The sequence below is a fragment of the Halichoeres trimaculatus genome, unplaced genomic scaffold (genome assembly GCF_033239565.1).
Source record: "Halichoeres trimaculatus isolate MK-OKI-2021-1 unplaced genomic scaffold, fHalTri1.1 fHalTri1_scaffold_10, whole genome shotgun sequence".
In the NCBI taxonomy this organism is placed as follows: Eukaryota; Metazoa; Chordata; class Actinopteri; order Labriformes; family Labridae; genus Halichoeres; species Halichoeres trimaculatus.
Window position 1 is genome coordinate 24297764 of NW_027437187.1, and position 11716 is coordinate 24309479.

The following is an 11716-nucleotide window of genomic DNA, read 5'->3' on the forward strand; positions in this document are numbered from 1 at the left end:
CCAGGTCATTTGCTGGTTTCATTTTCAACTAAACATGATTACTGGGTGAAAATGAGATTTTCACCGTGTGAAGTTCCAAATAATTTATAATAAATGTGGACACTGATCCCTGAGGATACCTATCATTTTATCACTGTGAGACATCGCAGCTAACTTGCATCAGTTACAACTGAAACAATCACCGTAAATCACAACCAGACTTAGACAGAGCAGACTTAGCCCCCTGCTGATGTTGCAGATTGTGTCATAATAAGGACAGACTGCATTAATATTACCATGAATGACAGATACTTTTGAAATATGAATTTTTTTCCATTATCCTTTTTTTAGAGACACTGCTGTTCAGTAATAAAACAATGATACAAGCTTCAAGGATAAACTTTTTTTTTTTTTTTTTTTTTTTACCAAATATAATTCTACTTCATTTACACCAAGAAAACAAACCCAGTGTTAAGTGTTGACATACTTTGTGCTGACTTGATTTATGTATGAACTGTAAACAAAATCAATCTCAAAACAGGATTTTTTTGTTTACTTTTTTTGTTTGAATTTAGTTTATAAAGAAACCAAACACTTCTTCCTTAAACAGAGCATTTATAAATGTATCATCTGAAAAGAGAGTAAGATTTAAGTGAAGCTAAACTGCATGAAGCCAAGTACAAGTATGAACTTCAGAATATGTCTGTTAATAAATCTGCTCTCCTTTATCAGAGAATTTAAAAACCAAAATGTTTCAGACACAGTCAGATGATTTACTTTCTTAAGTACAGGAGCCTGTCTGAGTCCCCCTTTCCTCCCCCTGGCCCCTTCCCCCCTCCCTTTGTGGCTGCAGTAGTTTGACTCCTACAGGCTGTTTGAGTCATGCTGGCTACTGGCCTGGCTTCCACTTTCACACAGCCACAGCCCAGTTCAGCTTGGATCACGTCTCATGAAGCGCCTTCGGACCAAAAAGTTCTTCTACTGTTGGAACACTTCAATATAAAGGTTATAAAACTGGAGTATTAACGGGGAATTTGGATGAGCTGCACAAGTTCCCTGTATATTGTAATAAAACTTAACTAAAACACCTGCATTATCTGATAAACTGAACGCAAAACAATAAACCAGGTAGACTTCTTAACCATTTCCATGATATCAGGATTGAAAGAATGCCATACTGTATTTAATTTTTTTGACATTTAGACCAAAAATAGCTATTTTATTGTGACAAACGAGTGCCACTTGACATTTACAAACCATATTTCAAAAACAGAGATCCAATCTGCCACCAAAACCTACGTTCTGTTTAAATATTAACATAATAATCTGTTGTGCTTTTAAATTTGTCGGGAACCATATTAGAGCTGAAACGATTCCTCGAATGATTCGAGGTACTCGAATACAAAAAATACTTGAGTAATTTTCTCCGCCTTCCTCCTCCGTGGAATCGTTTAATTTAATTTAATCGTTTAAAAAAGATCAAAGAGTATTTCAAATAGAGCTGAGGCCATATTAAGAGAGTTTCCAGACCCATCAAGCTATCTCTTTTACAAAATAGCAACTAGCAACAAATCTAGCTTCTTTTCTGGATTTTGGAGACTAATGGGTCATTCTACAAAACGGGTGCCATTTGGGTCCGCAACATTTGATGAGATGTACAAAGCACAAAAAATGTGTTTAAGTGTTTTTACAGATTTTGGAGCTACCAAAGCAAGTGCTCTTACTGACATGCTGTATCAGAAAATTCTATTTCTTAAAGAGAAAATTTTTCATTTGAAAAATAACTGCTCTTTAACTAAACAAAAATGTATTTTATTCGATTACTCGATTAATCGATGGGATTTTTAGTAGAATACTTGAATACTAAAATATTCGATAGCTGCAGCCCTAAACCATATCATGTTTCAGTAAAGCAATGAGGAGATATTTCAAAACATAAATGGAATAAAAACAGCCTGGATCTTTCCCTGTTATTTTTACAATATCAGCACCTGGTTGGTCTACAGCACTCGTACTATTTTGATGTATAAAACTTGTGCAAAAAGCCTTCAGAAGAGAACCACTACAAAAGTTCCTATAAAGTGATATCAAAGTAAAAACACATAAGGCACACACACAAAAGACGAATGTCCCTGTCCTTCAGAGAGTAGTCACACAGCTGGCGTCCTCCTCCATCCTGACCTGTCTGATCAGAATCATCCCATCGACGCTGTCATCAACACATCAAACCTTCTGCCACTGCTGGGAGGAAGGAGAACCGATCTGCAGGCCAGCGAAAAAGACCTGGTACCGATGCTTCCACATGATAAAGGCTCCCACAGCACAGACAAGGGCCTGGGCCAGATTCAGCACGATCTGGATCAGGAAGTAGAGTGTCAAGGTGTCAGTGATCTCCAGACAGTCGCTCACACCTTCGTAGGTGAAGGTGCGTGCGATGGGGTCGGTTTCATCCAGTTTGCAGACGCAGTCGTCTCCGTCTGTCTCACAGCTGAAGCTGCTGGCCTGAGTGTAGTGATGTCCTGCAAACGCTATCACCAGCACTGAGATGACCAGGCCGATTGTGCACAGGATAAAGTATAGGAGCTGCAGAGAAAGGGTCAAAGGTCATGGATCACATTAGAAAGCTTCAGTCTTTATAAACCAGCGTGTTTTTGATTCTAGGAATCCAGCTCCTTTTTTACTGTATTGTCTCATGACTAACTGAGAGTGCTGACTGTTGCTGAGAAAGACGTTCTGGCTCAATGCCTATAGCGAGTTAAAAAGATTACCCATGATACTACAGTACAAGTCTGGCCCAGCTCCTAGCACGCATACTACATATCCACCCTGCAGCTACAGCCGCTTCCCACCTTTAGAGCAGGTCCTGTGTGAGTTTTCTGAAGAACAGAGAGTCTAAAAATACAGTTGTAAAATGTGACAGAAGCTTTGTGTTGTTTATGCAACTGCACAATTTCAATAACACTAAACCTTCATCTTAATCCATCACTTATATAACAGGAGAGCTCATTCCCCTGTGTGTTCCGCTCTCAGCTACATGCTGCTTATGGAATTATGCAAGTGAGGAGAAGGGCTTGATTTGAAAAGCATTGATGTTAATTTTGGAACAGCTGTGAAATCTGGTGTATGGATTGTTTCAGGAAAATAAGAAAACAACAGGTACTTCACTGAGCATAATGTACAGTACGCTACTTAGCTGATCTAAACCCCTCCAAAGCATGAAGAAACAGCACTCCAATTGTTGCCACACACACTCCAAGAGGAGCCCTTAAACACCTGTAAAGATACACTTACAGACTCACCGATCTCTCTTTTTAAAGACGATCAAGCATTTAGATACAATAATTAATACAAAAGAGTAATGAGGGAGCCATAGTCTGTACACAAACAGTTGTATTTCACTTGAGTGTCCACTTATTTTCTACTCTGGTGAAGCATTACCAGCCTGCTGCCAAGGTTAATTGAAATACATAAATAAACTTTAAAGCCATTAATTTAAAAATAGTTACAGTGAGGCCATGAGATCATTGAGCTGTTTGAATTAATGTCTCTGATGAATAAAGTATTTTTGATTTATAGATAAGTCAGGGCAGAGATACTGCAGCTTTTAAAGGATACCACAACAGCCGTGTGGGAGAGAATAAAGTAGTATCAAACCAGTAAAAAAAGACTCGGGAAATATATGTCATTTGAATAATTACACCTTATACAACTTTTAATATATTCTACGACTGCTTTGTAAACATTTTACAGAAACATGATGATCAATCTGTAATTTCCGTGATTCAGACAGTCTGATGGGATTTTAATTCACACAATGTAGACAAATGAAATGATTTTTTTCATCACGAGTCTGCGCAGAGATTAGTTTGAACATTATCAGCACTTCCTGGACAAAAACACAGCTGAACATCTTCACATGGCTGATTTGTACATTTGACACTGGATGAACACTCCAGCAAGGCACAAGGATACTGATTCCAACGACCTAACTCCTGGTAATAAACAATGATGGGGGGATTGTAATTGCCTTGAAACTCCAACTGTGTGTACCATAGAGCTAATTAAGCTGTACAATCCAGTCACATTAATGGATGTGCTCATCCACTCATAGGAATCCCCACAGAGCTGTTTTAAACAGGAATGCAATTAAATGTAATTTTCTCTGTATGGCGTTTACCATTACAGATGCCTGAGAACAGTTCTATCAGTGGGTAAAACATTGTTCTCTGCAAAAACTTCTTTGTTTGGAAAATACCCTTAGACATCTGTTTATACTGTAGTGCCACTAAGATTTTCCCTTGTTCCCCTGTTAACTTCTACACCTCTGTATCAGTGTGTGCAGACTCACTTTGCCAATGAATTGCATGGATGTCCTCTCATCAGGGAGGTAGGTGACACAGTACAGAATGAAGCCCACGATGGAGACCAAACACAGCTGAAATATTAAAAATAAGTCATATAGTCAGGACAAAAAGTATTTACAGTTTATCAACTTCACAAAGCATGCAACCCCCTGCTTTTTCCGTTTTAGGTTGCTGTTATATCTCTGCAGACAATCTACAATGTGCTGTTCTTTAAAAACACATTTCATGTTCAGTTTGTGCTTTTGCTTCTAGACAGCCCAGGGTTAATGATTTTGTCCCTTAAAAGCGTGTTGTGCACAGGTTTTCAGGGCTTTCCTCCCATGTTTAATGATTGCATGATTCAGCAGGAAACTGTCATCTGATTACATTACTCCCTCGCTCTCTCCAGCACAGACACGCTCTCACTCTATCTCTTCAGTGCAATTGGAGTCTTGTGACTAACGTGCAGCATCTTATTTAAATGTTTTTCCCAGGTTCTTAAGCAGTCTCCGGAAAGTTCTCGATGACCTCAGTGTTTTTCACTTGGGCTGAATCTCGTGAGGATCTAACTCGGGATGTTCTTGTCCAGGGATGTTTTTCAGCGGGAGATGAGGTCCGTGATAGGCTGCGATAGGGTACAAACAGCAACAACACGTTTTCTGCACATCACCAAAATGTGACCTGGAAATCTGATTTCAAACTATGATGAAAGCTTCAGTGTATAGAAAGTGAAGACTCTCATTCTTTTTATCGCTGCACCCCCGGCTGTCAACTTAACTTTCTTTAAAGTGTTTCATTACTTGTCAGATAAATATACTTGAACTGTTATATCTTTGTCTTAAGTCGGATCATCAAACTGCCTCATTTTTCCCTCTTCATCAGGTGTTTTAACTCCTTGCAGAGCTCATATTTAATTTATTTATAGACATTATCTGACATTGCCATTTCCTTTATCTCCTACACTTCAGGTGATGGTTCAGTGTGTTTAACTGTCTCCTCACACAGCGTACACACAAGCTCTCATTTCAGATCCTTGCTGAAATGAGAGCTTGCGTTGTGTTATTTAAGTTGCTCCAGTCTTTAACATAAACTTATATTTCGAGGTTATTAATTGATAGCTGTTTTGACCCATTGTGAGAAATGAGGGCAATGCATATCTGACTTTTTGCACTGAAAGAGTAAGAGCATGTGCAGAATCCATCTAACAGGTTAAACCACATGACTGACAACACTCACTTTCACTCACTAAAACATGTCAAAGATCCTTCAGGATGGCACAGTCCACAGTGGAACAAAGACTTAAGTTTGAAACAGATGCACGTGGTTATCAAGATTTCTATAGCTGCGTTTCCACCAAGCAGTACGGGTCGGTTCAGTACGGTTTGGGACGGTTTGGGACAGTTAAGTCTGATCCCGTTTGCGTTTCCACAGCAAACTGTACCCTCTCGTGGTGGGCGGCGTGTAAGCCGCATGCCGGAAGCCGCAGCTGTTAAACAATAGCGCGACGCCGTAGCAGCTTACCCCGCTATTAAATCCAACAAAGAAGAAAACGCGACACAGTAAACAAAGAGCACGGATGGAAGACATGCAGCATTTCGTCCTCTCTGTGATTTTCATGTAACTCTCTGTTACAAAGTGCAATCAAGCTTCGTTTCAGAGAAGTCTGTGTGCGCCAGGAGAAATGCAGCCGCTGTCGGGGTGAGTGACGATTCTTTTGACCAATCAACGGTCTGCAGTGTGTTGCTCCACCTCCCGAGAGCGGATCGGTTCACTCTGGCACCCATACGAAAGGGTCCCAAAAAAGTGGGACGGCTCGTCTCGGTTTTTAGGGATCCGTCCCGGGATGAGTGTGTGGAAACGCCGCTAAAAGCGCACCGTACCGAGACGAACCGACCCGGACTGCTTGGTGGAAACGCGGCTTAAGACTCTTGTGTTTCTCTTATTGTTTTTCCACTGCTCAGCTAAAACCAGTAAAGAATGCTGTGAGAGCTGTCAGTCCTGTCATCACATCCCCTCTTTTAAACACCAAATAGCTCATGACACCTGGGCCTGCTCATTAATCAGCAGGGCTTACCTACTAACCTTATAAAAGCGTGCAATTTACATTGAACTCTGCATTGTTTGTTTTTTGTGAGTTTGTGTGCAGGTCAAAACAGCACGAGTCCACGATGCACAATGTGCACATCAAGCAGGTAAAAATAACCAGGTATCAAGATGCTTCAAAAAGCTCAGGGGTCAAGCTGGTGTGTGGCATGCTGGGTGGGCTGCCTTGTCTCATCAGACAGACTCTGAGGTATCCTTGGACATACCAATAACACAGGTCTAGATGTAAACAGGCCTGAGATGGTTTGTTAGGGCAAGGCTGTCTTGGTGTAGCAGGTGAGTCAAAGGCCGGTGTTGACATGCACTATGTTGGCGATGAACAACACACTGAGGGTTATATCTGAGGGTCATGCAGAAGTTTCAGTCTCAGGCTCCATGCAAACCTGCTGTTGTTATAGTGTAAGGACCCAGCTTACAATGATCCCAGCCCAGTGTGGCGTCTCTCTGGCCAAGAGTGAGGGGCTGATGGCCAACATGAGGAAGGCCACGGCTGTGACGGACACCCCCAACAGCAGCTGGAGCAGGGCGACGAGCAGAGGGAAGCGACAAAACCTGCACTTTTCGCCATCCTCTGGCGCTGGGCTTTCATCTCTCCTCTTCTTGTTCTCCTTCTTATCTTTCTGCCCCATTTCTCCTTCTGTCTGAGCACTCACTCCCTGTTTGTTCGCTCAACTTTTACTGTAGCAGTGTTTGGGGTGGATCAGTCTGTCTGCTGTCTGCCTCTCTCCCTGTCCTTTCCCCCTCCTTGCCAAAGCCTTCCCCTCACCATAAGCCCTGCTCGGCTGCTATTTGGAAACAGAGACGCCTCTGAACTAATATGGAAAACATTTGGACCGGATTCCTAAAGCAGCTCCAGTGCCACATATAGAGCAGGCAGCATAGTGTGGAGGAAAGGAAGAGGAGGGAAAGGGGGCAAGCAGACACAAAGGGGGGATTCCAACTTACGACAGTGACATGATTTCACTTTTGGCTGTGTAAAGCATAAAAAGAGTAAGCATAGAGGTGAAGAAGCAGGTATGAGTTAATGAAAAGCCAGCATAGAGGAGGTCACACCTCATTTGGGAGCCGGAGTGATTGGATCATTCTTTGTCAACACTGTTACACAAGAGAGCCATATGCTGCCAGCCAGAGACAGTCACATGACTAACAGGAAGAAGTAATGTGATCATAAGGCATGTGAGGGCATTACAGGGGCTCAGATTTTACTGTTTCTGAGAGCTTTAATGCTCACAAGAGAGGAGCAGGTGTCGCTGACAGTCAGATTAGCCTCTTGAAGTCTTTGAAAAACTTTCCTAATGTGTGAGAATTATCTAATGTGAAGTTGTGCCTTTTTTCTATCTATCCCATAATAAATGAAAACCCTATTACTTGATTTCTCATTCAAAGCACAGATCTCACAAAGAGTCAATGTCAACACCTTGTCTGGTGTCAGTAGTTTATTATCAAAACAGAGGCTGGGATGAAAGCAGCAGCACCCATGCGGAGGTTAATAAAGAAATGCGACGCACGTGTCTGAGCACACAGCTGGGCCGATGCCATGGTTACTGACAACGCAGCTCTGAGCGGCTGGAGATGTGTGAATAGGTAACCCTGCCCTGCTCAGGCCAACAACGCCGAGTGCGTGAGTCGCACGATCACACGCGGTGTGCACGCGCGCACACCTTGAGTATTTCAAAGGGATCCCGTGTTTATGCGGTGTTTCGCAATTAAACTTGTGTTCTCAGATCAGGTTTGCATTAATCTAACCTCGTGGTTTTGGAGTAAATATGTTTCAAGTCGTCTCATTTTGATAAACAGCGAAAAAGTTTTTTTTCAATAAGAATATAAAAAATATAAATATAGGGGCTTTTAAAGCCTGTCTTGTCTGTGACTGCAGTGCTTTCTGCCATTTATTCATTTAAAGTCATATAAGATGGTGACACAGACAAAGGCTCGAGTTGCAGAGTTTACGAGCGAAAAAAGTATGCTGAATAAGATGAATCAGACTCTCTTCTCACGTCTGTTGTGTCTTTCAACCCCGCCACAATTTGCTCGTGAATCACGTTTCAGCAACCAGGTCGAAAATGTTTGGACTTGATCACTACAGGAACAGCGACGCTAGCTGCTATAATGCACAGAAGGTCTAATTACCAGACTTTGTGCTGGTGCATGCTACACGTGAGTCGGAAGCTGTTCCCTACCGGAGGCGCGCGTGCGCTCTAACCACAGCACTGACGGCTTTGCGAAGTGGCAGCTCAGGGAACTCCAGACATCAGTGTGAAGCTCAGCTCCACCGGAGGACACGCACTGTGCATCATCTCCCCCAGCCGTCCGTCCGTCTGTGGGTCGCGGAATAACAAACGTTCCCCAAAGAGGCTGAGGAGAGGACAGGCGCAGACTGATAGAAGTGATGGATGAAAGAATACCGCATATACAGGACAGACAGTTCATGGAGCACGCGGATTTCTTGGGGTGAGTGTCGCTTTCTGTAAACTCTGTCAAACTATCCATAATACACTCTTATGCTCACCTTTTGCACTTTTCTCTTCCTTTAGGGTGGACTATCCCTCTCTGTACATGTGCAAATCCAAAAGAGGAATAAAACGAGAGGATGGTGGCAAGGTGAGAGTTACATCTATATTATTCATATTTTGATTAAACAGCAATTTGTTTCCAAGAGATTCAAACTGCTCGTTTAAAGTAATGTAACTTTTCGCGCTCATTTAAGTGAAAGCACTTGTTTGTACTAGCAGGACGCATACAAGTTACCTCACCGGTTGATAGAGAAGAAGAGGAGGGACAGAATCAACGAATGTATTGGCCAGCTGAAGGACTTGTTACCCGAACATCTAAAGCTTTCGGTACGAGTATGGCCACCCTATGAGTAACCTGCGCAGGAAGCCTGGTTCTTTAGGACAGAAACCTTATAAACTTCTTGCTTTTCATTATAGACGCTCGGACATTTGGAGAAAGCAGTTGTCTTGGAGTTAACACTGAAACATCTGAACGCACTGACTGCTGTCACCGAGCAGCAGCACCAGAAGATCGTCGCTCTGCAGAATGGTAAGATGAACTAACATAAGCGTAATATCAGAGTTTAGTTTGAAACTGCTATTTATAGTATTTCTATCCGAGGTTGTGTTGCCACTTGTATTTGCTTTGATTACAGAAAACTTTTGAGAAAGTCTGTGTTTAAAATGGAAGAAAATCTTAATGAATAAAGACACAAGGCATAGATTATAATGCGCATTTTGCCAACCACTACAGAAATGTAGGAATACTATTATGGTTGGCTGGTTTATTGTGAATGACAAACAGGATGATAATCTGTTTATTTTTTGCACTTTTGCTTCTCAGGGGACCGGTCGATGAAATCTTCCATTCATGCAGATCTGGATGCGTTCCACTCTGGGTTCCAGGCCTGTGCCAAAGAGGTCCTGCAGTACCTGAGTCAGTTTGAGAACTGGACGACAAGAGAGCAGAGGTGCGCGCAACTCATCGGCCACCTTCACAAGGTGCTGGCGCAATTCCAGCCTGGCGCGTCTCCGCTCCAGCACCAGCTCCCCGCCGGGGACTCTCAGGACGGACAGAAAGCAGACAGCCAAGCGAACTGCGTCCCGGTTATCCAGAGGACCCAGGGCGGGGAGCTTAACGAGAATGACACGGACACGGACAGTGGATACGGAGGGGAGGCAGAAAAGAGTGAGGCTAAGGACAAAGAATGTGAGCGCAACAAGGCGCAGCAGGGACACAAAGCGGTGAAAATCAAGCAGGAGTTTGGAGATGATCGCGCTGCCAAGAAACCAAAGATGAACTGGCCAGGTAGTGGGCTAAGTGCAACGGACCCCACTAGACCTGACCTGGCGTTTATGAACTCACTGATGGGAATAAGCAATGTGGGACAGCAGCCACCTATTTGCATGCCTTTCTACTTCATAAACCCCTCTGCTGCGGCTTCTTATATGCCTTTTTTCGACAAAAGCAACATTGAGAAGTATATGTATCCCGCGGCTGCCGCTCTCGCCTCCCCTTTCCCTTGGCTTTACCCCGCACACGCGTCAGCAGCGGCGGCTGCCGCTGCAGCTGCCGCTTTTCCCGGCTTGTCTGCGCACTTTGGAGCCTCCTCTCAGTCCAAGGACTCCCTCACTCCAGACAGCGACGAGTCACGCGAGGCTGAGACTGGCTCACCTGAGGAGCGCGAGGAAAGTCCCGCGAGTGACGGCGGGGAGGATGACGTAGCTGATACGTCCCAGGAGAGCAACAGCGGCCCACATGATCAGCTTTCTGCTTCTTCGACGAGCTAATTTGTCTGTGTTACTTTCCTGTGCGTTCTGCCGAGGAGTTTATGTATCTTATTTTTTAAAATTAGGCTTAAACGAGGTCATTGAGGAGTTTCTTATGTACAAAATCTTGGCGAAGGGGACAGTTGTGACGGCGCGTGCCTTTTGCACTCACGCTAGTTTAATCAAGCTTAATGCTTAGCGACAGTGATTGACATCAACACGGCTGTGTCGTGCCAGGGTCAGTTTTTTATCCTCTTTGATAAAAAATATTTTGAAATGGCAGCATTGGTGCCAAAACTTTGAGAACTACAACAGTTTCCCAATCAGCGAGCCTCTTTGGATGTATGACGTTGCAACTGACCTCAGCCAATGTTGTTAAAAGCCTGGCTAACTCTGTAAATATACATGCTGATTCATGAACATGTAAATGTGCACTAACTGGGCCTTTAAATGGAGTGCAACGCCCACGATACCTCATCCCCATAGGGGGGCACATTACTGTCACCCTGAAAAGAAATGAATTGTATCCTCCCAGCACACACACACACACACACACACACACACACACACACACACACAAACACACGCACACACACGCACACACACACACACACACACACACACACACACACACACACACACACACACACACACACACACACACAGATACCACATACACTTAAAAAAGAAAATCATACACCAATACCATAACGCATTTATGACAAAGAAAGTATGGAAGAGGTACTTTCCTGTTGCCTGAGTTTTCTCTGGTTCCCTTTACTTGTTCAGTCATGTTTGGAAGTGAAAAATAAAAACAATCATTAAAGTTATTTGAAGTTATGGAAAGTAGAAACCCTGCATTGAAAAGGGGCTGTTGGACCAGCACATTATGTGTCCCTTGAATGCAGCATCCAGCACAGAAGTGAAGTGACCTGAGACTCCTGCACCTCCAGGAAGAAGCATTGTAGGATAGCACCTTACAGATCTTTGATATTGAATGTACCTGTATTTTCCCAGCTGTTAAAGTTT

The 11716-nt window shown here is 43.3% G+C and overlaps 2 protein-coding genes across 3 annotated transcripts; one reads left to right on the plus strand and one right to left on the minus strand.

Moving 5' to 3' along the window:
* Nucleotides 1-830: 830 nt before the first annotated feature.
* On the minus strand, nucleotides 831-7290 carry sspn (sarcospan (Kras oncogene-associated gene)). Its single transcript, XM_074678316.1, has 3 exons — nucleotides 6842-7290; nucleotides 4328-4414; nucleotides 831-2562 (listed from the first exon to the last, which is right to left on the minus strand). The coding sequence occupies exons 1-3, from the start codon at nucleotides 7052-7054 to the stop codon at nucleotides 2203-2205; spliced, it is 660 nt and encodes a 219-aa protein (XP_074534417.1). The 5' UTR covers nucleotides 7055-7290; the 3' UTR covers nucleotides 831-2202.
* A 1189-nt stretch (nucleotides 7291-8479) lies between these two features.
* On the plus strand, nucleotides 8480-11346 carry bhlhe41 (basic helix-loop-helix family, member e41). Of its 2 annotated transcripts, none has more exons than XM_074678314.1 (5): nucleotides 8480-8876; nucleotides 8960-9026; nucleotides 9155-9265; nucleotides 9356-9467; nucleotides 9762-11346. In XM_074678314.1, exons 1-5 carry the CDS (start codon nucleotides 8815-8817, stop codon nucleotides 10706-10708), a joined length of 1299 nt encoding a protein of 432 aa, XP_074534415.1. In that variant the 5' UTR covers nucleotides 8480-8814; the 3' UTR covers nucleotides 10709-11346. The 2 variants fall into 2 exon arrangements, with proteins under 2 accessions (XP_074534415.1, XP_074534416.1); XM_074678315.1 differs by having other exon boundaries at nucleotides 8486-8876; nucleotides 9158-9265.
* The last annotated feature ends 370 nt before the right edge of the window (nucleotides 11347-11716 follow it).

Excerpts from the sequence above, each read along its gene's own strand:
- bhlhe41 (XM_074678314.1), top strand. The coding sequence starts at position 8,815 with ATGGATGAAAGAATACCGCATATACAGGACAGACAGTTCATGGAGCAC. Across the intron at positions 9,027-9,154 it reads AACGAGAGGATGGTGGCAAG|CAGGACGCATACAAGTTACC; the intron begins GTGAGAGTTACA and ends TGTTTGTACTAG. Across the intron at positions 9,468-9,761 it reads GATCGTCGCTCTGCAGAATG|GGGACCGGTCGATGAAATCT; the intron begins GTAAGATGAACT and ends TTTGCTTCTCAG.
- sspn (XM_074678316.1), bottom strand. The coding sequence starts at position 7,054 with ATGGGGCAGAAAGATAAGAAGGAGAACAAGAAGAGGAGAGATGAAAGC. Across the intron at positions 4,415-6,841 it reads CACACTGGGCTGGGATCATT|CTGTGTTTGGTCTCCATCGT; the intron begins GTAAGCTGGGTC and ends TTAATATTTCAG. Across the intron at positions 2,563-4,327 it reads CCATGCAATTCATTGGCAAA|CTCCTATACTTTATCCTGTG; the intron begins GTGAGTCTGCAC and ends CTTTCTCTGCAG.